We start from the raw sequence: 27,852 nt of genomic DNA, 5'->3' as shown, positions 1-27,852 counted from the left end.
CCTGTGAAGCAGAATACACATTGGTCTAAATTTATGAAGAAATGTGATTTTTAAATTTGTTATTGGATATGTTTTATAGCAGAAAGTAAAAAATATTGTTTATTTTTCACATTTTTTGTCTTTTTTGTTCATAGCACAAAAAATTAAAAAAAAAAACAGAGTTGATCAAATATCACCAAAAATAAGCTCTATTTGTGGGGAAAAATTGTATATATTTTGTTTGGTTACAGCATTGCATGACCGCACAATTGTCAGTTACAGCAACGCAATTCCGTATAGAAAAAAATGGCCTGGTCATGAAGGGGTTGGGGGGGGGGGGGTAAATCTCCTGGAGGTCAAATGGTTAATACTTGTTGCCAACGCATCAAAATGCATGTTATAAGCATTTTGTTGTGCTGTCATTGGCATCTATGGGCCTCCCAATGCTCTAAAATGCGAAAAAACAGGAAATTATTTATTTTTCGAATTGCATTGCACAGCAAAGAGGGGAACAGGAACTATTTTTATTATGGAGAAGCTGAATCTAGACACGCGTGTTTTAGTGATATCAGTGTCAGTAGTTTTTATTATTTTTTACAATTTTATATTTTTTTATTAGTTTTCTAAAAAAAAATTTAGGAGCCCTTTTAGCGTATTTTGGTGAAATATCAGGAGTTTAAACAGGGGGTATCTGCGCCACATAGGGTAATTAGGGTGTGCCCAGGCACACCTGGCACACCCTGTGCGCACGCCAATGAGTGATATGTGTTAACCGCTTAAGGACCGCCCGCTTTAGGACCGGTATACGTCAGTCACGCGCCTGCAGCTAGGGCGCTCCCACCCCCACTCAACTCATTGCTGCCTGCCACCCGCGATCGCTCCCCCCTGAGAGAGAAGGACGGTCAGCTGTTGTAATCACAGCTGACCGTCCTTCTCCCTGGAATGATCACAGAGCGCCTGTGATCCTTCTATATAGGTCTCTGTGATCATTTCACAAGCCATGCCCCCCCCCACAGTTAGAATCACTCCCCTAGGCTCACATTTAACCCCTTGATCACCCACAGTGTTAACCCCTTCCCTGCCAGTGTCATTATTACAGTAACAGTGCATATTTTTAATTACTGTAGTAATGTCACTGGTCCCCCCCCATTCCCCCCCCCCCCCAAAGTGTCAAAAATGTCAGTTAGGGGTCCGATCTGTCCACCGCAATGTCGCAGTCCCACTAAAAATCGCAGATCGCCACCATTACTAGTAAAAAAAAAAAAAAAAAACAATAAAAATGACAAAAATCTTTCCAGTAGTTAGTAGACGCGATAACCTTTGCGCAAACCAATCAAAATACGCTTATTGCGATTTTTTTTACCAAAAATATGTAGTAGAATACAAATTAGCCTAAAATGTAAAAAAATTTTCATTAAAATTTTTTTTTTGGGAATGTCATATAGCAGAATGTGAAAAATATTGTTTTTTTTTTTTTCAGAATTGTCGCTCTATTTTTGTTTATACTGCAAAAAATAAAAATCACACAGGTGATCAAATACCACCAAAAGAAAGATCTATTTGTGGGAAAAAAAGGACATTTATTTTATTTAGGTAGAGCATCGCACGATCGCGCAATTGTCCGTTAGAGTAACGCAGTGCCGAATCGCAAAAAATGGCCTGGTCATTAAGGGGGCAAATCCTTCCGGTCCAGAAGCGGTTAAAATGCAGATGGTCGCTAATTACTTTAGTTCCAAAAATAAGAAAATGAGGTGATCTGTTAGAAAATTACAATATTTAATTTTTTTTTTTTTTTTTTCAAATTCTTTCTTTGAAATGACCAAAAATATCTTTTTAAATACTAAAAAGTAACAAACCCTCTTCATGAATAACGCAGCCGTCATCCAACTCCGATAGCACTTGGCTTGAGGTGGCTTCCCGGCCCCCCTCCTGTCTCTCTATCTCCGTCCCTGATTTCTGCATTTCCTGACAACTGGACAAACTGAGGCCCCTCTGCAGCCATAAAGGGTCCTTAATAAAGTTTAATTCAGTCCTAATGTGTGAAGAGACCTCCCCCCCCAAGCATTCCCTCTCACCTAGCAGGAGGGTCCCACATCAAAAGGTGTAGGCTGGGCCTTCAAGGATCAGTCAATGTGTTGTCCTCACACCAGTTGGGAAGGATCTTAGTTGACACGTCTCTGGTCCTACAGGGAACCCTGTAAGGTCTCATGTTCTGATATTTGGCCTCCGAAGACCATGTACCACTCCGATTTATTCCAGCAATACGGACCAGCGTACGCCGTTAGACCGCCGCACTCCCTGCCGCCCACCTACCCCGCTACCAGCGCCCATCATGATGCCTACAGGTACTCAGGTAAGAGAGCATGTTGGGGTCTATTAAGACATTAGGCCTCTTCTATGTCTTTCCTACATCTCAAACAAAAAGTTAAATGCTGCAATATTTTTGGTTCTTGGGTTGAGGTCTCAATTATCGTTCTTGTTGTTGGAGGGCTCAGAAGGACGACGAAGAGGCCCAGTCCCTGGGAAACTTGCCTTTTAAAAATTGTTGACTGGTCACGTTTATTCTGGCCATACGTTGTAACATTTCGATTGGTCATTCTTACCAATTTTTAACACAATTGTGACATATACCGTATGTACTCAAGTATAAGCCGACCCAAATATAAGCCAAGGCACCTAATTTTACCACAAAAAACTGGGAAAACGTATTGACTTGAGTATAAGCCTAGGGTGGGAAATGCAGCACTACTGGACCCAACTGGACCACCACGAGACCTCAAACAGGGGCTGCGGGCATGGTGCAGGGGCTGCGGGCATGGTACAGGAGATGCAGGGCTGTGGGCATGGTACAGGAGATGGTACAGGCATGGTAAAGGAGATGGTACAGGAGATGGTAAAAGCATGGTACAGGAGATGGAACAGGCATGGTAAAGGCATGGTACAGGGGATGATACAGGCATGGTACAGGAGATGGTACAAGCATGGTACAGGACATGGAACAGGCATGGTAAAGGCATGGTACAGGGGATAACACAGGCATGGTACAGGAGATGGAACAGGCATGGTAAAGGCATGGTACAGGGGATGGTACAGGCATGGTACAGGAGATGGTACAAGCATGGTACAGGAGATGGAACAGGCATGGTAAAGGCATGGTTCAGGGGATGGTACAAGCATGGTACAGAAGATGGTACAGAAGATGGTACAGAAGATGGTGCAGGCATGTTAAAGGCATGGCACAGGAGATGGTACAGGCATGGTGCAGGAGATGGTACAGGCATGGTACAGGAGATGGTACAGGCATGGTACAGGAGATGGTACAGGCATGATACAGACATGGTACAGGAGATGGTACAGGCATGGTACAGGAGATGGTACAGGCATGGTACAGGAGATGGTACAAGCATGGTACAGAAGATGGTACAGGCATGGTAAAGGCATGGTACAGGAGATAGTACAGTCATGGTACAGGGCTGCGGGCATAGTACAGGAAATGCAGTGCTGCGGGCATGGTACAGGAGAACCTGTACCATGCCCACAGCACTGCATCTCCTGATGAGATGCAGGGGGCTGCGGAGGAGCCTCACTTGCCTTTCCATGAGGCACCTTACATTTAAAAATGGTGCTACCCGGCGCCAACACGTCCCCGCGCATGCGCGGTCTGCCCGGAAATAGCTGAACGTGTACAGGATTTCCCGAGTGGCGGCGGCGCATGCGCACTGCACCGGAGAACAGGTAAGTGGTACCCTGACTCCAGTATAAGCCATAAAAAAAACGTGCTGAAAAAGTCTGTTTATCCTGGAGTATATACGGTAAGTAGATTGTTTGTGAGTGGCTTGTGGTGTCTATGTGTTGCTAAAGATTTGAACAACCAGACGGGTGAGAAGGGATTAAACTAATCAAGAAGCCCTCCAATGTGTAGTACAGTAACGTGTTAAAGATGGAACTGAACAATCAAAACCAAGTTCAGCCATATGCTTCTGAACAATCTCCTTCAGTGTTGCCAAAATTGTGCAATCTGTGGGCCAGACTAAACAATTCAATGTGTACCCAGTCAAGAATTTCCTTGCAATCTGTAGCTGTTGTTGAATCTAAAGTAGATTGTACAATCAGATTGTGATGGGCTTGGTTGACTCTACAGCGTAGGACTGTTACATCTGGCCCTAAACCAGTAAAATTTCCCTTGAAAATGTTCATATTTAAACGTTGGTTTGATTATCTAACAGTTAGTGGGGTCAAATCGACGATTGATTTTGACTACAGTGATGAAAACATAATTTTCTTGAACGAATGAATTTCCAACAGTCTATGTGCTTTTTGTTCTGGAAATTCTATTCAACACAAAATCAAAAAGCAAAGGAAAACTTTGACATACTTTCCAATTACATTCTAGTCTCTGCTGACATTATTTAATTAACTGATGTGATTTTCGGTACAATCACTCCTTTAAAAATCTAACAGTGTATGGCCAGCTTGGGTGCAGGTTAAACAGCACAGATATCTGGAGGGGGTGGGGGGTCATGAAGGAGCCAATTAAGCCAGAAAAAGGGAGAATGTTTTGTCACATTGAGCCTGTGCTCACACTGATGTGGTGCGGACACCGCATGTAATTTGCACAGGAATCGCAGCACATTCCTGTGCGAATTACATGCGGTGTCTCTGGGGGGAGATTTGAGCCATGGATTTGTGTGGCTCAAATCGCATCGCATTTGTACCAAACTGGTGCAGGACACTTTTTGGTGTCCGCACCAGAATCGGATTCTGCAACTCGCACTGCAAACCGTTTATTTTATGCAAACCAATTTCAGGGTGTCGCTAACTTAACAAACACTACGCAATTGATTTGCATGAACGGGTTGCGATTTTGATGCGGTGCACAGTCCGCTGTGAATTTGCACCGCATCTAGTGTGAACCGAAGCTACACTCCTGCGACTTTGGTTGTCGCAAGATAAATCCAAAGGGAAATGCCATGCTTTTCTATGACAGCCATTACTACTTCTGAAGTCGTTGCGACTTCAGAAAAGGCTCCTGCACTACTTTGATGCGATTTTCCTGCGATTTGAGTGCCACAGAGTGTAAAAGTCACATGAAAGTTCCACATCAAATTTACAGCAACTTTAGGCTACGTTCACATGTGGGCGTAGCAGATCGCGGGCAGAATCACTGCGATGCTGCCCGCGATCCGGAAATCAATGTAAATCGCAGGACGCATGTGCGTTGCCCGTGATTTGCAATGGTACCCCAAACGCTGTGCAATGTAGCCGCGATTTCCACCTGCCGAATCGCGGTAACATCGCGCAAACAAAATCGCGGGACGCACAAAAAAGGTACAAGAGCTTCTTTGGGGGCGTCATGCGTCCCGCGATTTTGTTTGCGCGATGTTACTGTGATTCGGCAGGCGGAAATCGCGGCAACATCGCACAGCATTTGGGGTGCCATTGCAAATCACGGGCAGCGCACAGGCGTCCCGCGATTTGCATTGATTTCTGGATCGCGGGCAGAATCGTGGTGATTCTGCCCGCGATCCGATACGCCCACATGTGAACGTAGCCTTAGAGTCGCCTAGTGTGCACCGAGCCTGAAGGTGATGAGGATATGTGTAACATTGTATAAAATGCATGTTTCAATGTATCCATTTTGTAATAGAAAGGTTACAATACTCCCCTACTGACCTAGTGGTAGGCGATTATACACAATCCGAGATTGTCAGCTTAGATTGTAACAGCAAATTGTTGTAACGAAACCGTATTTGCGATGGGGAAGGTCGGCACCGCGATGAGATGATCCTAATCCAAGCCAAGAGGGAGAGGGTTATCGGCTGATTTTCTCAATCGATAATCAATCAACAACCAATGGATGGTCCTAAAGTGGAATATGATGTGTGTAGGCTGGGGAACGACCGATTATCGGCAAGGCTGATATATCAAGGGCCGATATGGACTTTCCCTGATATATCGGAATCGGCCCCGGAGGTTACCGATATTGCCGTGACGTCATCGCGTATGTTGCGCCACGTGCCTCCGCGCACTGGGACAGCTTCTGCCTTCTTAGGCCGCCTTGGGACAGTGAGTGTACAGTGCACAAACAGTGTGTTTAACACAGCCGCCACATACATACAACCACCCACAGCTGCCCGGTGCCAGCCAGCCACTCACACACCCACTCACAGGCCTGTACCAGCCACCCACCCACCACAGGGTGCCAGCTAGCCACCCACCAAAGGGTGCCCGCCAGCCACCCACCAAAGGCTGCCAGCCAGCCACCAAAGGGTGCCAGCCAGCCACCCACCAAAGGGTGCCAGCCAGCCACCAAAGGGTGCCAGCCAGCCAACCACCAAAGGGTGCCAGCCAGCCAACCACCAAAGGGTGCCAGCCAGCCAACCACCAAAGGGTGCTAGCCAGCCACCCACCAAAGGGTGCCAGCCAGCCACCAAACGGTGCCAGCCAGCCAACCACCAAAGGGTGCCAGCCAGCCACCCACCACAGGGTGCCAGCCAGCCACCCACCAAAGGGCTCAGTAACAGATTTGTGTTGAAAATTGTGCTTTGTATTTTGTGTTTTTGTATTTTGCAAAACTTTAAATGTTCAAAATGTCGGCACATATCGGCCCATACCGATATGCAATGGCCAAAATATCGGTATCGGCAACGAAAAACCGATATCGGTCGATCACTAGTAGGCATCTATTTAAAATTCTGAGTCCAATTTGTTTTCTGTCCTTCTATGGGGAAGTCATGTGAGTTTCTTTATTTCTATTGGCTGTTGCAGGTTAGTGAAGGGAGATATCTGGTTGTCGGAGGTTAGGGCTTCCCTCCCGTGGTCCCTGGACTGCCAGTAGTTGATTGGATGGCTGTTTGTATTATAAAAGTGGGAAAATTAAACTTTGTGTTATTCTATTCTTCACATCAGTCTCATGTAGTAGCTTTTGATACCTACAGAATTAGAATGATATTAATTCATTATTTTTTTATGGGGCAGTCCTCCAAAAGGTGTCTTTTTTGGGTGTTTGGGGGGGGGGGGGGGTGGCACCTGCTGTCTTATTACCTGCCTTGGTGACATCAGGGGCCTGCGCTGTAAGTCATGTGACCATTGCATGACCCCTCTCCACCTTGCCTTCCCACCACAAAGCAGTGCGTAAAAGTTAGACTTTAAGATAGAACCATGGAAGTATTGCAATTAGGGCTGGCACAAGGGGTGGGCAGCAGGAACGGCTGCCCTGGGCACAATAATTGATTGCAGGGATGGTGGCGCCCTGACCCTAACCCTAAAGGAAAGGGGGGGGCGAACTTTGCTATCTTTGCCCTGGGCGCTGGATGACCTTGTTTGATTGCAATTAAAGACCGGCCCAATCAAAAGCTGATATTTAACAACACTGAATTGTTATGTCTCTTAGAGACTCCAGTGGTATTTCTGGCTCTATTCCTGTCTACCTTACAGTTGGGTTTGGGTGTTCCCACTCACCTTTAGGCATTCCTCCTCCTTATATTCTCACAATAATAATTATACTATTCAACAGGGATGGTGGGAACCCCTCAAAATGGGCTCAGCAGATGTGAAAAGCCTCTCAAGCAGTGGATATAGCAGGTGTGCAGACCTGGAAACTAACTGCAGGGATGGTGGCAACCCTTCATAATGGGCACAGCAGGTGTACAGTCCCAAGAACTAAGTACAGGGATGGTGGGAACCCCTCATAATTGGCACAGCAGGTGTACAGACCCAGGAACTCAGCACATGGATGGTGGAGATCCCTTTAATGGGCACAGTGGGTGTGCAGACCTGGGAACTCGGCACAGGGAAGGTGGGAACCCCTCATGATTGGCACAGCAGGTGTACAGACCCAGGAACTCAGCACAGGGATGGTGGAGACACCTATAATGGGCACAGCGGGTGTGCAGACCTGGGAACTCAGCACAGGGATAGTAGGAACCCCTAAAATTGGGCATGGCAGGTATGAAGGCCCAAGAACTTAGTACAGGGATTGTGGGAACCCCTCATAATGGGCACAGCAGGTGTACAGACCCGGGAACTCAGCACAGGGATGGTGGGAACCCCTCATAATAGGCACAGAAAGGATGAAGACCCAAGAACTGAGTACAGGGATGGTGGGAACTCCTCAATATGGGCACAGCAGGGATACAGACCTGGGAACTCAGCACAGGGATAGTGGGAACCCCTCATAGTGGGCACAGCAGGGGTACAGGCCCAGGAACTCAGCACAGGGATGGTTGAATCCCCTCTTAATGGGCACAGCATGTGTACAGACCTGGGAACTCAGCACAGGAATGGTAGGAACCCCTCATAATGGGCACAGCAGGTGTACAGTCCCAGGAACTCAGCACAGGGATGGTGGGAACCCCTCATAATGGGCATAGCAGATGTACAGCCCCAGGAACTCAGTACAGGGATAGTGGGAACCCCTCAAAATGGGCACAGCAGGTGTACAGACCCAGGAATTCAGCACAAGGATGGTGGGAACCCCTCATAATGGGGACAGCAGGTGTACAGATCCAGGAATTCAGCACAGGGATGATAGGAACCCCTCATAATGGGCACAGCAAGCGGTTCATCATAAGGCTTATGATTAATAACTATGGTGTGAAACGCGTAAAGTCAATCTACTACCATTAACATGCTATTCATTGTGAATAAGGGCCTATTCACACTTTTTCGTTGAGGAAAAGTGATCTAAAATGCACCCGTTAACATGCATTTCCACAACGCTAGGCAATGCACCTGCTCTGTGTACGGTGTGCCGCGGCACCATTCATTATATTGCATAGAGCACAATGCACAACGCACAGCAGCACAACACAAATACCATGCGCTGTGGTTGGGTGCTTTATAAAAAAAATAAAGTGGTTGCTGTGTGGACCCTCTTCTTCTTTAGCGTTACGTCGTTACGTATAAATCATTTTTTTATCATTTTCTTGGTGGATCTCCCAAGTTCTGGTGTCTAAGGCCCCTTTCACACCAGCGGACAGATCAGGTCCGCCTGTCCGTTTTTCGGACGAACCTGATCGGACCACTCATAGTTTTCTATGGAGCGGCGGACATGTCCACTGATTTTCCTGTTTAGATCAGACATACCTCCTATTCTTCTGTTGGTTTTCTCAAGAATTATTCTGTAAAGTTCTTTTGTACAACCAGAGAGTCTATCAAAGTCGTGGGGTGCAATTGTGTGGTTCTGCTGTGCCAATGAGTTTTGGGTGGAGTTGGGTTGTACTGCAGAATGTTCTGGAACATTTTGAGGGTTGTAAAGATCATGGAAGGCTTAGAGAGATTCTGATAAATTAATAAGGTTCTGGTGGCTTTCTGTAGACCTCTGAGATCCTATGAAGAGGGATATTTTATATTATGTTTATGTTGTTATTTTCCTGTTTGGACCAAATGGACCTCATGTTCTGCTGAAGGTTTCTCAAGATTTCAGTTATATTTGTGAAGTTCTATTGTACAACCAGAGTCTAGCAAGGTCATAAGATGCAGTTGCATGGTTCTGGTGTGCTTATGGGTTTTGAGGATGTTAAATTATATTGCAGAAGGTTCTGAAACATTTTAAAGGTTGTGGGGATTATATTCCTCCCACTAGCACCAACAGTTATACATAATTTCTGCCATTGACACAAATGATGGGGTGTTTTTCCTTTTACTAATATTAATGATGGGGCACTATTCCTTCCACAAGTTTTAATGCTGGGGCACTATTGCTGCCACTGACACGAATGATGGGGCACTATTCCTTCCACTGACACCAATGATGGGGCACTATTCCTCCCACTGACACCAATGATGGGGCACTATTCCTCCCACTGACACCAATGATGGGGCACTATTCCTCCCACTGACACCAATGATGGGGCACTATTCCTCCCACTGACACCAGCAATGGGGCACTATTCCTCCCACTGACACCATTGATGGGACACTATTCCTCCCACTGACACCATTGATGGGGCACTATTCCTCCCACTGACGGGACACTATTCCTCCTACTGACACCATTGATGGGGCACTATTCCTCCCACTGACACCATTGATGGGGCACTATTCCTCCCACTGACACCATTGATGGGGCACTATTCCTCCCACTGACACCAATGATGGGGCACTATTCCTCCCACTGACACCATTGATGGGGCACTATTCCTCCCACTGACGGGACACTATTCCTCCTACTGACACCATTGATGGGGCACTATTCCTCCCACTGACACCATTGATGGGGCACTATTCCTCCCACTGACACCATTGATGGGGCACTATTCCTCCCACTGACACCAATGATGGGGCACTATTCCTCCCACTGATACCAATGATGGGACACTATTCCTCCCACTGACACCAATGATGGGGCACTATTCCTCCCACTGACACCAATGATGGGGCACTATTCCTCGCACTGATACCAATGATGGGGCACTATTCCTCCCACTGACACCAATGATGGGGCACTATTCCTCCCACTGATATCAATGATGAGGCACTATTACTCCCACGGACACCAGCAATGGGGCACTATTACTCCTACTGACACCAGCAATGGGGCACTATTCCTCCTCCTACTGACCACCAACCCTGAGGCCACCAACCCTGAGGCCATATTTATTCTCACTGATGCTGGGTTCAGGACATTTTCTTTTCCTTTGAAAAGTTTGGAGACCTCTGAGATCCCATGAAGAGGGATATATTTTATTTTATGTAGGTTCTTATTTCCCTGTTTGGACCGAATAGCCCTCATGCTCTGCTGAAGGCTTCTCAAGAATTCAGTTTTATCTGTAAAGTTCTATTGTACAATCAGAGAGTCTAGCAAGGCCATAATATGGTTTCAGTGTGCTGATGGGTTTTGGAGGAAGTTGGATTGTACTGTAGAAGGTTCTGGAACATTTCAAAGGTTGTGGGGATTATAGAAGGCTTCTAGGGAGATTCAAATAAATGAATGAGGTTCTGGTGGCTTTCTCTCTAGACCTCTGGGATCCTATGAAGAGGGATATATTTTAAATTATGTTTAGGTTCTTATTTTCCTGTTTTGCCCATAATAGACTATTATGTTCTGCTGAAGTTTCTTAAGAATTCAGTTTTATTTGCGAAGTTCCATTGTACAACCAGAGAGTCTAAAGCCTCGTACACACGCAAAGATTATCGGCCGACCGGTCGTCCGTCTTTTGTCCAGAGTTGTGTTTTGTTGGTTGGAATGTGACTAGACTGCACACAAATTTTCTCGCCCGACAAAATTCTACTTCAGAAGTGATGTCATGTGTTGGATTGCTTTCTTTGTGTTCTTTCTTCTCTGAGCATGCCCAGACTTGCTCATTAGATTTTTCCCTGTCGAAATCTCTGACTGCACGAAAATCGGACGTGTTTTGACGGCGGACAAAAATTTTATAGCCTGCACACCAGGATTTTTTTCGGCCGAAAAGTCGGAGTCGGTTGTCGGAAGCATCATACTAACAAGCCGAAAATCGCCAGATCGGTCGTCGGACGAAAATTCCCTGCCGATTTTCGACGCGTGTGTACGGGGCTTTACAAGGTCATGAGATGCAGTTGTGTGGTTCTAGTGTGTTTATGGGTTTTGGTGGAAGTTGGGTTGTACAGCAGAAGGTTCTGGAACATTTTAAAGGCTGTGGGGATTATAGAAGGCTTCTAGGGAGATGAATACGGTTCTGGTGGTTGCTCTAGACCTCTGAGATCCTATGAAGAGGACTATTTTATTTTTTTGTTTAGGTTCTGCTTTTCCTCTTTTGGTACAGATAGACTTCATGTTCTTCTAAAGCCTCGTACACACGCACAGATTGTTGGCCAACTGTTCGGCCAACTTTTGTCCAGTGTTGTTTGTTGGTTGAAATGTGCTCTAGACTTGCACTGGACTTTTGTTGGCCAACAAAAACCAACTTCAGAAGTGATGTCATGTGATGGTTGACTTTCCCTGTGTTTTTTCTTCTCTGAGCATGCCCAGTCTTGCTCATCTGATTTTTGTCTGCCGAAATCTGTACTGACTGAGGAACAATCGGCCGTTCTTTGTTGGCCAACAAAAATTTTATAGCATGCACACCAGATTTTTTTCGGACGAAAATTCGCAGTTGGTTGTCGGAAGCATCATACTAACAAGCCTACAATCGGCCGATCGGACGTTGGCCAACAATTTACGGCCAACAATCTGTGCGTGTGTACGGGGCTTAAGGGTTTTTCAAGAATTCAGTTTTATTTGTGAAGTTTTTTTTGCAAAACCAAAGAGTCTAGCAAGGTCATGGGATGTAGTTTTGTGGTTCTGCTGTACTTATGGGTTTCCAAGGAGTTGGGTCATACTGCGGAAGGTGCTGGGACATTTTCGAGGTTGTGGAGATTATATTATAGGTATAGGTTATGGAAAGCTTCTAGGGAAATTCAGATAAATGAATACGTTTCCGGTGGCTTTCTGTAGACTGCTGAAATCCCCGTCACATGGCCTTGAATATTAGTAAGGTCCTATTGAAGGTCTTCTGAGGTTGACTATGAGGTTCTCATATATTTGTTGAGGTTCTTTTATATTTAGGATGTTGTGTGTATCTGGTCTGTGTTAAATTTATTAGGGAACAGGAGGGAATCCACCTCTCTCATTAACATAGTTCCCGGCAGGGTTCCAATTAGCAGGACATGAGGGCTATTTAGCACCTAGCTGTCAAACAGAGCAGCTTGTGACTGACTCGAGGCTTGTGAGAAGAGCTGAATTTTGCCGGATGAAACGCTGGCCAACCCTTGTTGTCCACCATAAGGATGATAGAAACAGAGCATATAATTGCATAATCAGTCTTGTAGACTTTGTATAAAGCTGGCCCTACTGTTTGCCATGCCTATAGAAAACACCTAGTGTATATTCCTTCCTTTGACAGCTGAACAGAAATCTGTGGAGCAAAGACAGAGCTTCAAAACCACCAACATGGGTTTATCTTTCAGTCTCTTTGTTACTCCCCATTCTTTGTATCACTTATTTTCTGCAGCACCTTGGTAGATGGCACAATAAAAAATGATTATTGGTCCATGCATGGAGCTGGGAGTAGGACATGTGGTGGTCTCATTGGGTTACAGCACCAAAAGATAAATGTCAGTTTCACACTAAGTAACCATGTGGTAGGTTAGCTTTGGCCACCGATGAGCTGGCAGTTTGAGGCACAGAGGGTTTCAACAAAGAACACAAAATAATAACCAGAAGCTTCACCAAGTGTCCTTACAATATTTTAAATTCTAAATCCTGCCTTAAAGAGGTTGTAAACCTCAGAAATTTTTAACACTTGTCAAAATGGCCCCTAAAATAGTAATAATACTAAATCTTTACCACCCACTTAACATATAGACTTGAACCTTATACACATCAACGCTTAACTCTTTCAGCCAGCCATCAAGAATTCTGACCATAGTTTGCTTATAATGTTGATTTCCCATGATCATCAGCTACATCTAGTGTCCAAATGTGGAATTTTCCTGATTGAGATATTTCAGGAAAAAAAGCACATTATGGCCACTAGATGTCACCGATGATAATATGAAATCGATGTGTTTCTCAACTCTGGTTCTCAGGGCACACTAACAGGCCAGGTTTGCAAGAAAACTGAAATACATCACAGGTGATATAATTTGCTGCTCAGTGATTGCAGTATTCTGGTCTGCATCTCCCCAAGGCAATACATAAAATCTGTCCTGTTAGTGTGCCCTGAGGACCGGAGTTGAGAAACACTGTATTAGGTAACATATGGTCAGAATTCACGATGGCTGGGCAATTTGTGACATTCTTCCAACAATTATTCTTTATTATTAGACAAAGGTAAACCTGTACTTTGCTCATATAAGGCAAAGCAAAAGTTTCCCTTTACTGTGGGTGACCCTATGATGCATTTACTCTCATTCTAACACAACCCCATTCCTTTGTCAAACCTCTATCCTTATTTTGTGCCAAATTCAACCAACCATCACACGTGGTGAACCAAATCAAACAAAGGAAATATTGAAGCGATCAGTACTGTTGGTGATGGTTGTATTGATAAAGTATGTGATTTAGAGGTCATTGAAAGTAATTGTGATAGCCAAAAAATGAACAACAGTATAAGACCAAGAATACCCAAATGCAGGACTAAAGTTACTCCTATTCGATATGCCATGGGCTGTCCAACGAAGACAGTTACAGACAGAGCCAGGACAAGCAGTGGGCAGGAGGAACGGCTGCCCTGGGCACTGTGGTTTCATGTGATGGGGGGGTGCTGAGAGGAGATTGAAAGGGAGGGAATTTGTGTTGGGAGGGGCAATTTGGAGTGGGGCGGCAGGGGGTAAGAATTGCTAAGAATGGTGTTTAGGGGGATTTGGGGGGGTTTGTGCTGGAATTGATGATATAGTGAAGGGGGGATGAGATTTGTGCTAGGGGAGATTTATGTTTGGGGAGGATTTGTGCTTGGAGGGGGGATTTGGAGTGGGGGGTGGATGTGTACTCGAAGGGGAAATTTGAGGGGTACAGGGTTTTGCTAGGAGGGGTGACTTTTTTTGGGAGGGGCATTTTTGTTGGGGAGATTTGGGGGATGGGGGGCGGATTTGTACTCTGGGGATTTACGCTTAGGGGGTAAGCATGCAGATTGGTGCTCAATTTTCTGGAGGGAGGAGGGTGGGGGTGACACATAATGCTCATACATCTTGAGGAAGGGGGGGGAATTGGGAATGTTCCCCCATGGGCTCTAGATTACCTTGTCCCAGCACTGGTTACAGAATGCTAAGAAACTAAATGTGCCTCTTTTTTTTTGCAGACTTGGAGGTCCCCCCCAGTCAGAGGTATGATGGCCTATTCCCAACACTGGACCATTCCCAGAGGATTCTGGGAGCTGCTCCGCTCACGCCTCTCTCCTTGCCCCCTGGTCCTGCCCTTGGGTTTGGGCAGCCACAGCCCCCTTGTGATGCACCTCGTCTGCCCGGAAACGTCAAGATGATACTGGAGAACAGAGAGCTCTGGAAACAATTCCACGCCATCGGGACGGAAATGATTATCACAAAATCTGGCAGGTGAGATATATTCGGGGAGGAGGATCCATATTTTTGGGCCTGTTTTTCACAATTGAATAATAAAGTCCTACAATTCAAGAGCTGCAAAACCTCTAATGGTTTCCCGTACCTCCAATAATGATTATTGTGAATAACAAGTCACTTCTACCTCCTGTTATTCACAGTTTAACCACTTTACCACCGGAGGATTTTCCTGTTTAACGACCAGGCCACTTTTTGCAACTTGGCACTGCGCGACTTTAACTGACAATTGCGTGATAATGCAATTTGGTACCCAAACGAAATGTACGTCCTTTTTTTCCCACAAACAGAGCTTTCTTTTAGTGGTATTTGATCACCTCTGCGCTTTTCATTTTTTGCGACATTAATAAAAAAAAGAGCAAAAATTTTGCGAAAAAATTGACATTTTCTATTTTGACAGTTAACAAATAACCAATGTATTCAATTTTTGTCATATATTTAGGCCAAAATGTTTGTAGCTACATGTCTTTGACAAAAAAATTCTCAAGGAGCATATTTTTAACCGCTTTAAGACCGGAAGATTTTACCCCATTCCTGACCAGGCCATATTTTGCGATTCGGCACTGCGTTACTTTAACGGACAATTGCGCGTTCGTGCGACGCTGTACCCAAATGAAATTGATGTCCTTTTTTTCCCCACAAACAGAGCTTTCTTTTGGTGGTATTTGATCACCTGTGCGATTTTTTTTTTTAATTTTTGAAAAAAAGAGCGCCAATTTTGAAAAAAAAAAAAACAATATTTTTTACATTCTGATCTATAACATTCCCAAAACAAAATTTATAAATCAAAATTTTTAAACTTTTTAGGCCAATTTGTTTTCTGCTACATATTTTTGGTAAAAAAAAATCACAATAAGCGTATTTGGATTGGTTTGCGCAAAAGTTATCGCGTTTACTAACTACTGGAAAGATTTGTCATTTTTATTGTTTATTTTTTTTTTACTAGTAATGGCGGCGATCTGCGATTTTTTTTGTGGGACTGCGACATTGCGGCGGACAGATCGGACCCCTAACTGACATTTTTGACACTTTTGGGGGTACCAGTGACATTACTACAGTAATCAGTGCTATAAATATGCACTGTTACTGTAATTATGACACTGGCAGGGAAGGGGTTAACTTTATCGGTGATCAAGGGGTTAAATGTGTGCCTCATGCTTACTGACGTGTGTGGGGGGAGGGGACTGAATGACACAGACAGAGATCGCAGGTTCAGCTATGCTGAACCCTGCAATCTGACCCTGCCTGTCACATAGGAGATCTGCCCGCTTTGTTTACACAAGCGGGCGGATCTCCTCACTCGATCGCCGCCTCTCCTCCCCTGGCCCGACTCCCGCTGTGTCTGAATACAGCGGGAGCGAGCCTCCGGCGGCGTGCGCCGCCGAGAGAGGGGAGAGTCTGGTCGCCAGACATTAACGAGCCACTTTGCTGCAGTAGCAGCACAGTGAGCGGTGGTAAAGCGGTTAAAGTAAGTACCTAAAGCCTAAATTTTCTATGTGCTTGTTGTGGAGATTTATCCACTTGATTTGTCCTGGAGATCATTGCCTAGGAGGGGATTTACCTCTCTATGTAGAGATTTCCTGTTGTGCTTTGGGACAGGAAGTGAAGATAAATCTCTCCAATGGGATGCATATTGCAAATAGAAAGGTTATAGATAAAAATCTTCTATTAGCCATCGCTGGAAGAGACGCCCCAGTTGGAATATTTCCCCTTACCGTGTGTTTTTATGAAGACTATAATATTTAGGATTTCCCATAACTCACCAGGACAAACAAAGAGGAGGAATCCCCAAAGTGGGGAACCAGAGAGCTATACCAACCCTTCCATACTCCATTAAAAAAAAAAAAAAGGCTTTGTTGTAGATGCACATAAGAGCCCAATTTGGACCTCCCTTTGCCCCTGGAGGACCCTCTGGAAGTATCTTATGCTTTTCATTTTTTTTTTATTATATTTACCTTTTCCAGAAGTCTTCAGGCTGGACATGTTGGTCCGCTCCTGTGTGGGGGGGGGGAGCGCTCCCGCCCCCAATAGGCAGCGGGGATGCCAATCCACGGGACCGGCAGCACCGATTGCCATCCGGCACCCGCAATCGTTCCCCGCTGAGAGAGAAGGACGGTCGGCTGTTGTAAACACATCTGACCGTTCTTCTCTCTGGAATGATCACAGAGCTCCTGTGATCCTTCTATATGGGATCACAGGTCTCTATGATCATTTCACAAATCCCTCTCCCATACACTTAGAAAACACTCCCCTAGGCTCCCACTTAACCCCTTAATCACCACTGTGTTAACCCCTTCCCTGCCAGTGTCATTATTACAGTAACAGTGCATATTTTTTTATTTCAATGATAGCAGTGCTGACATGATGACATTATCATCAATCTCTGCATCATTACACCGCGAGTGGGAGGAGCCATGGTGACTTCCCTTTAGGGGGCGGGTCCACGACACCCTGTAATCACACAAAGTCCTCCCTCTTCCAGGTTAAAACAACAATGGATGTAATTTAACTGATAAGACTGAGGACATCTTGTGGTGGAGAAGAGGTACTGCAGAAGACAGCTTTTTAAAAATTCTTTATTCAACTATTTTCTTTAACCAGTTCTGGACCGGAAGGATTTGCCCCCTTGATGACCAGGCCAATTTTTTTTGCGATTTGCCACTGCGTTATTTAACGGACAATTGCGCAGTCGTGCGACGCTGTACCCAAATAAAATTGATGTCCTTTTTTTCCTACAAATAGAGCTTTCTTTTGGTGGTATTTGATCACCTGTGCTATTTTTTTTTTTAATTTTTGCACTATAAATAAAAAAAAGAGCAACCAAAAAAAAAACCAAATTTTTTACATTCTGCTATATAAAATTCCCAAAATAAAAATCTATTTTTTTCATCCTCTTAGTCCAATTTGTTATCTGTTACATATTTTTGGCAAAAAAAATCCCAATAAACGTATTATGATTGGTTTGCGCAAAGGTAATCGCATCTACAAACTAGGGGAAAGATTTATGTCATTTTTAAATTTTTTTTTTTTTTTTACTAGTAATGGCGACGATCTGCGGTTTTTACCGGGACTGCGACATTGCGGCGGACAGATCGGACCCCTGACTGATTTTTGACACTTTTCGGGGGACCATTGACATTACTACAGTGATCAGTGCTATACATATGCACTGTTACTGTAATAATGACACTGGCAGGGAAGGGGTTAACACTGTGGGTGATCAAGGGGTTAAATGTGAGCCTAGGGGAGTGATTCTAAATGTGGGGGGGGGGGGGGGGGCGTGGCTTGTGAAATGACCATAGAGACCGCTGTTCCTATATAGAAGGATCACAGGCGCTTTATGATCATTCCAGGAAGAAGAATGGTCAGCTGTGTTTAGAACAGCCGACCGTCCTTCTCTCTCAGCGGGGAGCGATTGCGGGTGTCAGGTGGCAATCGCAGCCGCTGATGAGCAGGGGCAGGAGCTCACCGGCGGCGGCGCACACGCTTACCCCCTAGCCTCCTGCACGTATAGCTACGTCGGTTTGCCCAGGAGCGGCTGCCTACCACAGTATAACTGCGGCGGGCAGTCGTAAAGCGGTTAAAGTATAACTAAAGGCAAAACTTTTTTTTTTCAGTTTTGGATAGATGGAGAGGGATTAGAACCCCTGTCAGTTTTTATTGCTGTCTGTGCCCCCGTTAGGGAGATTCACCCTATTTGTCCTGTTTACCATTATCATTAAAAGTGAAAAGAAAATCCCAAATTTTGGGTTGTCCCCAGAAAAGTAATAGAGGAGAAATCTTGGGGACACTAGCTCTGGCGATCTGGGGGGTCCCCAAGGAATTCCATTAATTTGCAGGGATTTTCTCTCACTTCCTGTTTGGCTAATGGACAGGAAGTAAAGGGAAATCTCCGCAATGGGACACAGATGGCGAAAAAAAATAAAAATCTGACAAGGTTTATAACCCTCCCTTACTCTATCCAAAATAAAATAAAAAAAATAAAACGTTTGGCTTATAGGTCTACTTTAAGTAAAGCTGGAAAATCATTTAAAATGTTTAAATTCCTCCCCTTTGTCATTCTCTCTTGCAGACGGATGTTCCCTCAGTGTAAGGTCACCGTCAGTGGTCTGGAGCCAGATGGGAAGTATGTCCTTCTGGCTGACATCGTCCCAGTGGACAACAATCGCTACAAATGGCAGGAAGACCATTGGGAGCCCAGTGGACGAGCGGAACCGCGGCTGCCGGAGCGAGTGTACATCCACCCGGATTCGCCGGCCCCTGGGTCACACTGGATGAAGCAGCCAATCTCCTTCCACAAGATCAAACTCACCAACAACACCCTGGACCAGATGGGACATGTAAGGACCTGTGGGAAGGAACCAGGGCAGAGGATAGTTTGGGGGGATGTAGTTAAAATTGAATATGAACATTGCAAATATTTTTCCACTTGTATGGTTTACTCTCTAAAGATCTACAAAATATTTTGGCTCTAGAATAGATACACTTTAAACATGTAGGAAATTCAGCAGCATGGATGGGGTATAAAGTACAGTGATATTCGTAAGTTTAAAGCATTGTACACATTGGGTCCTGTGACTTTGTCTCCCGTCCAGATCATCCTGCACTCCATGCACCGCTACCAGCCCCGTTTCCATATCGTCCGAGCTCAGGATGTCTACAGCCGCCGATGGGGAGGATGTTCATCTTTCACCTTCCCAGAGACCCTTTTCCTGACCGTCACTGCCTACCAGAATGAAAAGGTAAGATCAAGGGTGGGGTTAAAGGGTAGGCTCCCTAAAAACTCATATTTTAGTTTAGGATAGCTTATAGCAGACAGTTTACTAGCAGAGCATTGTAGTATCCGGGGCTTTTTTTCAGCAGGAACGCAGTTCCAGCACTGAATGCATGCAATTATGTAGTGGCAAGGGGGGTAGTGGGGTGTTCTCAAGAGTCCAATGAGTTCAGCTGCTAGGGGATCTATTCCTGCTGGGGAGGTATTATGTTGCTAGTGGGTCAAATGTTGCTGGGAGAGTTTTACTGTTAAGGGAGTTTGGGTCAATTGTTGCTGGTGAGGTCTATTGTTCCCAGGGTGAATCTGTTGTGTAAGGCGGTATTTTGTTGCAAGTGGCCTATTGTTGCTGGGGGGGATCCACTGTTAAGGAAGGGGTCTATTGTTCCTGGGGTGGATCTATTGTTGCGAGGCAGTATTTTGTAGCAAGTGGTCTATTGTTGCTGGGGGATCTGTTATTGTTGGGAGCATCTGTTATTGTGGGGGGTCTATTTTTGCTTTGGGGGGGCTATTGTTTCTGGCTGCATGGGATCCATTTTACTGTTTTTCTAATTATAAATTACCACATTTCATACAGATTACTTAGCACCATAAAATTATACCTGGTTCTGTTTTCTCTAAAAGAGGTGGTACTGGGAGGTGGGTAGGGGGTGGAAACAAAGTGTGGTGCTAGGGGGCAGAGTTGAGGGGTAACTTGGGGGAGGAGAGTTCCTTCACCTATTCTCTGAGAAAAAAAACCCTGGTAGTATCTGCATAAAGTGTAACTACTTACTCATGTGCTTTCTCTGAGCTCAGTCACAATGCAGAGGTCAGAAGAGGCGTTTTCTCCTAATACTGTGTGTAGCACCCTCTAGTGTGCTAGGTTGTTAGTGTAGCGGTTAGTGTATGATTAATCTGGATGACTCATCCTAGCAGTTGCTCTGGTGCCTCCTCCTGTTTTCTGGGACATTAGAGAATCTTCTAGATATAGTGGGTGGAGGCTAGGAGGAGCTGCTTGGAATATTCATGAGGACCTCAGCCAATCCCCACTAAATGGATAGCAGGGGGCAGACCACCTTATAATTAGGCATCAGTCATGCCAACAGGGGTAGTCGGGTGGACAAGGGAGATGGAGTGCTGAGGAGGCTTTTGTGGCTCTTGATGCTACCCCTAATCTGGGCGGGGGGGGGGGGGTGTGACCTCGGGCCAGGGCTCGGGTGATGCAAGGATCCTTCCACAACACACAAAGATAGCCCTTCTTGGGGGCACAGGAAAAAGGAGAGAGGACAGTGGGAGCAGGTAAACACTGCTGGGATATCTCCTGAGAGTCAGCCAGGAGTGCTGGTGAATGTCAGTCTGAAGAAAACATGCACCTGTTTAAAGAGACAACTTAGATTGAAAGAACAGTAGTGAAAAAATAACCAGCGCAATCACCAACTGAATTGTGTATGCAAAATACTTCTAACCAGGGTTTTTTTTCTCAGAGAATAGGTGCAGAACTCAACTACGAGTGCAGAGTTCAGCCCTCTTCCACAGCTGCTTACCTCTGCATTCCCCATCCACATCTCACCTTTACCCCTCTTTAGCTCTGACCTCAACACACAATCCCCCCCCCCCTCCACTGCTCCATCGTCTTCCCCCCTCCTTAAAAGCTCTGCCATCTTGCACATGTCCTACTTTTGTTGACCTATTAAGCTAAAGCACCCATCCAGCTCTAGTACCTCCCAGGGCCATCTTTAACACAGGGCAAAAGGGGAAGCCGCCCGGGGCCCAGTCATTGTTGTGGGGCCTCAAGCAGCTCACCTTTGAGCCCACACTGCCCACAAATAGTTAATAAGTGAATTTTGGAGGGCCCAAGAAAATGTTTGCCCAGTGTCCAATCAATAATTAAGACGGCCCTGGTACCTCCCCACACACTGTAGGTGGCTCCGCCTCTCTTACTTGCAGGGCGATCATCCAGTAGGGGTGTCGGCATACGAGCACCAGGAAAAAATGGAGATCACAGTGGGTCAGCCTATAACGCGATGCCCTTCTCCCGCTTGTGACCAAACTGCAACCCGGGCACCTGCATCTCCCTTGTCTCCCCTTCCTGCACTCAGTAGGATCTGCTCAGATCTACAGGAGCCATTGGAAGATACGCTGTCACTTGTAAACATGGAAGCCGGACTTCCGTGTTTACAAGTGAGGGTGATGAGCGGGGAGCTTGAACCAAAGGTGGAGGAAATGAGTTCCACCAAGTTCCAGCTGAAAAAAAACTGTGCTTCTAACATGAAAATATATACAGTATATATATGCCTTGCACCCAGGCAAAGATTGCCTCTAACGCTTTACAGATATATTTACAAGATTCACCTCATTAAAATTATAATGCATAGAAGTGTATGCTTTGCTATACAATAAGTTATATACATTTAACTTTTCACAAAAAAACAAGATATACTCTACAGAACTAGTGACCAGATTGATTTTTTGTTCACAATTTTATGATTTCAAAGTAAATCAGAGTCCCATACACAGAACAGTGACAGTTCATATATCTTCACAGTGTTTTAGGTGACAGGTCACCTCCAGATAAATTTGGTTCACAGTAATATCCGCGCTATGGAGAAATAATCTATTTCTAGATGTAAAATTACTTTAAAAAATGGCTGCTGCCTACCTCTGAAATATAGACCAATGGTCAATATTGAATTAATGTGGGGGTGGTGAGGTAATTGGCGCTGCCTAAAATTAGTTGTAATTACGGGTAATATCTCATATGTATGGGGTCAGTTCATATATATATATATATATATATATATATATATATATATATATATATATATACATAAAGTGCAGTATATAAAACAGTATAAAATATTCAAGTAATCAATTAATCCAGTGAATAAAAATAATAATACTAAAGCGACTTAGTGCAATAAATCCGTGCGCATAATTTCCAACTATTCATTAACCACTTTACCACCGGAGGATTTTGCTGTCTTCCGTCCAGGCCACTTTTTGCGATTCGGCGCTGTGCGACTTTAACTGACAATTGCGCGGTCGTGCGACGCCATACCCAAACGAAATTTACGTCCTTTTTTTTCCCCACAAACAGAGCTTTCTTTTGGTGGTATTTGATCACCTGTGCGATTTTTACTTTTTGCGCTATAAACAAAAAAAGAGTGTTTATTTTGAAAAAATAACAATATTTTTAACATTTTTTTAAATGAAATTCCCCCCCAAAAAAATGTAAAAACAAAATTTTTTTTAAAATTTTTGGCCAATTTGTTTTCTGCTACCTATGTTTGGTAAAAAAAAAATCACAATAAGCGTATTTTGATTGGTTTGCGCAAAAGTTATTGCGTTTACTAACAAAGGGAAAGATTTCTGTCATTTTTGGTGTTTTTTTTTTTTAACGCGTAATGGCGGCGATCTGCGATTTTTTTTGCGGGACTGCGACATTGCGGCGGACAGATCGGACCCTTGACTGACATTTTTGACACTTTTGGGGGTACCAGTGACATTACTGCAGTAATCAGTGCTATATATATGCACTGTTACTGTAAAAATGACACTGGCAGGGAAGGGGTTAATTTTATTGGAGAGGGAGGGGTTAATGTATGCCTGGTGCTTACTGACGTGTGGGGGGGGGGGGACTGAGTGAGTCATGGACAGATCGGATGTCCAGCTATGCTGAACAGTCCGATCTGTCACTCCCTGTCACTATGGAGATCCGCCCGCTTGTGTTTACACAGGCGGGCGGATCTCCACACTAGATCCCCGACGATCGGGGGAAGATCGGCGGCGATCGCCGCTGCTCCTCCCCTGGCCCGACTCTCGCTGTGACTGAAAACAGCGGGAGCGAGCCTCCGGCGGCGCGCAAGCGCCGCCCACAAGGGGGAGTGTCTGACGACGTAGTACTACGTCGTCAGACGATAACGAGCCACTCTGCCGCAGTAATATTACTGTGGGCGGTGGTAAAGTGGTTAAATATGCGTGCGCATGTGCAACAGTGATAGATTGGCCAGATAATACTGGCTGTGGTATCTAAGATTAGCCGAAAGGAATAATAATAAAAAAAATCATAAGCTGCTAATCAACATCAATAACTAGTGAAATATATCAGATAATAGGTGGTTAGCGATATAAAAAACTTTGATAAATAAAAGTGATAAAGTGTTATCCGTGCGAGTAATAGAAATATAATTTAGCTGTGAAAAAAGTAAAATATGTATTTCATATATAGTAAAAATAGATCTTTTTACTTTTTTCACAGCTAAATTATATTTCTATCATTTTTTTTTTTTTTCACTGGATTAATTGATTACTTGAATATTTTATACTGTTTTATATACTGCACTTTATGTATATATATATATATATATATATATGAACTGACCCCATACATATGAGATATTACCCGTAATTACAACTAATTTTAGGCAGCGCCAATTACCTCACCACCCCCACCTCCAGATAAATTGCCAGCTCACCTCCAATATCAGACTCCATTACAGAGTCACATTCGCCTCTGACCAATGAAAGGTACATCAATACTCTTCTTCCTCCCGTCTCGGGGTATAGCTACTGCCCTTCTCTCCTTGACCCTCAGTCATCAGCATAATACAACATAGAATAAAACAGAAAGACCATAGTGCTCTCTATTTCCAAACATTTTTTGGTAAAACTACTGAAAAAGCCCAATTGGGGGCCGTAACGCGTATGGGTGGAAGGAGTCGAAGCCCATGTTTTTAAGTGTGAGAGTTTTTAATCCCCTTATGTTTTAACAATATATGTTTGGAAATAGAGAGCACTATGGTCTTTCAGTTTTATTCTAGGTTATATTATGCCAACGACTGAGGATCAAGGAAAGGGCAGTAGCTATACCCCGAGACAGGAGGAAGAAGAGTGTTGCTGTACCTTTCATACGAGGAATTGTGTCATGAATGTGACTCTGTAGTAGGGTCTGGTATTGGAGGTGAGCAGGCAATTCATCTGGAGGTGGTAGGTCACCTGAAACACTGAGAAGATATATGAACTGTCAGTTATTCATTACACAGCGGTGTAGTTCTTTGTATGGGACTCTCTGATTTATTTCAATTTTTTTTATGATTTCACTCTGGTCACTAGTTCTGGAGACTGTGTCTTAGTTAATGAGTGTATAGTTTATGTTTATACTTTATTGCGCCACACTAATTCTATGCACTATTAGATTGAAAGAAGACAAATTTGTAGGTGTGTAAGGTAATGCTTTAAAGCCCAAACCCAATTATTCTGTAAAACAGAGGTTATAACCTCTGTGAACCTTTTAATGTTACTAATGTCCTCTTGGGGAACTTTTATCTGGAAGGAATGGATGTCGGTGGAAGGAATATTGTCCCATCATTGACATTAGTGGGAGGAATAGTGCCCCATCATTGGTATCAGTGGAAGGAATAGTGACCAATTGGTGGTATCGGGAAGAAATAATGCCGCATTATTGGAGTTACTGGAAGGAATAGTGCCCCATTACTAATGTCAGTGGAAGGAATATTGTCCCATCATTGACATTAGTGGGAGGAAAAGTGCCCCATCATTGGTATCAGTGGGAGAAATAGTGCCCCATCATTGGTATTAGTTGGAGGAATAGCGTCCCATCATTGGTGTCAGTGGGAGGAATAGTGTCCAGGCATTGGTGTCAGTGGAAGGAATATTGCCCCATCATTGGTATTAGTGGGAGGAATAGTGCCCCATAATTGGTGTCAATGGGAGGAATAGTGTCCCATAATTGGTGTCAGTGGGAGGAATAGTGCCCCGTCATTGGTATCAGCGGTAGGAATAGTGCCCCATCATTGGTGTCAGTGGGAGGAATAGTGTCCCATCATTGGTGTCAGTGGGAGGAATAGTGTCCCATCATTGTTGTCAGTGGGAGGTATTGCTCCCCATCATTGGTATCAGTGGGAGGAATAGTGCCCCATCATTGGTGTCAGTGGGAGGAATAGTGTCCCATCATTGTTGTCAGTGGGAGGAATAGCTCCCCATCAATGGTGTCAGTGGGAGTAATAGTTCCCCAAGGGCCAGAAAAAAAACAAGCAAAGGGCCACATCTGAACCCCCCCCCCCCTGGGCTGCAGTTTGGAGACCACTGGTCTACACCCATCCTGTGTCCCCATCAGGAAGACTTTTCCACATTTCTTGCCTAGGTAGTGCATGTCAGATAAAACAGGAAGTGTTATGAAAAATGGTCAACAGGGACAAAACAAGGCTTTACAGCCAGACAGAAAAATGTCCTCAAGGGGACAGAGATCGAATTTAAATTCCAACAGAAGTGTTAACCCTTCCCTCCTCTATTTAAAACTGAAGATAAAGTTTTTGTTGGTGTTGGGCTTTAGTCTCACTATGAAGAGGTTGATGGGGTTATCTCAGGTGGGAGCTCGTTGGTCTTGATGGTAAGTCAGCACTCTAGATGTTGGGATTGGTGTGGTAAAAAAGGAGAGAGGCGGGTACCTCCTCCGGGTCATTGAGGGGGCATCCTCTATTTTGATGGAATTCTTTCAGCATTTTTAAAGATAATTTTCTACTTTTTTGCTTGCAGATCACACAGCTGAAAATCCAGACCAACCCCTTTGCAAAAGGGTTTCGGGAAGACGGACTGAAGAATAAGAGGTAGGGACGCCCCCACAATTGCTACAGTACACCACAAGTTTCTTATAACGTTCTTTCCAGCAACAATGTGAACAGTCAATCATGCACAGGATGCCAAAGAGTACTATTACTCTAATAAAGTAAAAGAGAACTCTAGGCAAACACCTAGCTCCATAGCGTAAAAACATACTTTCTGCCCGCCATATAGCAGAATGATGGCCGCAAAGTGGTTGTTATCCTGACTGGGCATCATAGGACGTCCAGCATGATAAGCCGCTTGCGCGCATCCACGAGGGCGCACACAGAGTGGCGATCGGTGGTGCGGTGTGTCACTCTGACACACCGCATCTCCGATTCTGGTAAATAGCCTATGACGTAGACTCTTTACCATGTGATCAGCTGTGTCCAATCACAGCTGGTCACATCTTAACCAGGAAGTGCCGTTTATCGGCTTTCCCCCCATTCACACTGACCAGGTGCGAGTAGAGGAGAGCCCATCGGGGGCTCTCCTGATGGGGGGGGGGTCTCAGTTTATAATCAGTGCATTGATTATCTGTGCAGACCCATTAGGGATGCCCACCAGGGATACCCACTAGAGCACACCAGGGATGCCAACCCATGCCACTAGGGATGCCAACCGTGGCCACCATGGATGCCAATCAGTGCCTATCAGGGATTCCAATCAGTGCCTATTAGTAATGCATGTCAGTGCCTCATCAGTGCTGCCTATTAGTGCCATCTATCAGTGCCCATCAGTGCAACCCATCAGTGCCGCCTATGAGTGCCCATCAGTGCCACCTATAAGTGCCCATCAGTGCCACCTATCAGTGCCAGCAACAGTGCCCATTAGTGCTGCCTATGAGTGCCCATCAGTGCCGCCTATCAATGCCCATCAATGTTGCATATCAGTGCCACCTATCAGTGCCCATCAGTGTTACATATTAATGCCTTATCATCAGTGCCACCTCATCAGTGACTATCAGTGCCGCCTATCAGTGCCCATCAGTGTTACATATTAGTGCCTTATCATCAGTGCCACCTCATCAGTGACTATCAGTGCCCCTCAGAGCAGCCTCATCAGTGCTCGTCAGTGCAGGAGAAAACTTACTTATTTACAAAATTTTTAACATAAACAAAGAAAAACTTTTTTTTTTTTTCAAAATTTTCGGTCTTTTTTCATTTGTTTAGCAAAAAAGAATAAACCCAGAGGTGATCAAATACCCCCAAAAGAAAGCTATATTTGTAAGGAAAAAAATTATAAAAATTTAGTTTGGGTACAGCGTTGCATGACTGCGCAATTATCATTCAAAATGTGACAGCGCTAAAAGCTGAAAATTGGCCTGGGCAGGAAGGGGGTGAAAGTGCCCGGTATTGAAGTGGTTAAGGACTGTTTAACCCTCTGAAGGTTTAGCAAAGCAATATGCATGCTTTTGTGCTACACTCTCCCCTTCTGTGTTGTTTGGTTGCATTGCAAAAGAGGTAAAA

General features: G+C 44.7%; 1 protein-coding gene across 1 annotated transcript in view; it reads left to right on the top strand.

The window, feature by feature from the left end:
• Window positions 1-2,214: 2,214 nt before the first annotated feature.
• The window catches only part of TBX6 (T-box transcription factor 6), a gene marked incomplete at both ends in the record, with an annotated part of 32,015 nt that continues 6,377 nt past the window's right edge, over window positions 2,215-27,852 (top strand). Inside the window, 5 exons of the mRNA XM_082261601.1 lie at window positions 2,215-2,332; window positions 14,739-14,991; window positions 19,085-19,352; window positions 19,608-19,754; window positions 26,318-26,388. Of these exons, the coding sequence (XP_082117727.1) occupies window positions 2,215-2,332; window positions 14,739-14,991; window positions 19,085-19,352; window positions 19,608-19,754; window positions 26,318-26,388 (857 nt within the window). The remainder of the gene's footprint in view (window positions 2,333-14,738; window positions 14,992-19,084; window positions 19,353-19,607; window positions 19,755-26,317; window positions 26,389-27,852) is intronic.

Source organism: Pelophylax lessonae (genome assembly GCF_965119305.1).
Source record: "Pelophylax lessonae genome assembly, chromosome: 6".
Taxonomy (NCBI): domain Eukaryota; kingdom Metazoa; phylum Chordata; class Amphibia; order Anura; family Ranidae; genus Pelophylax; species Pelophylax lessonae.
The sequence above is the reverse complement of the archived record's forward strand: the minus strand, read 5'-3'. Positions and strand labels throughout refer to the sequence as shown.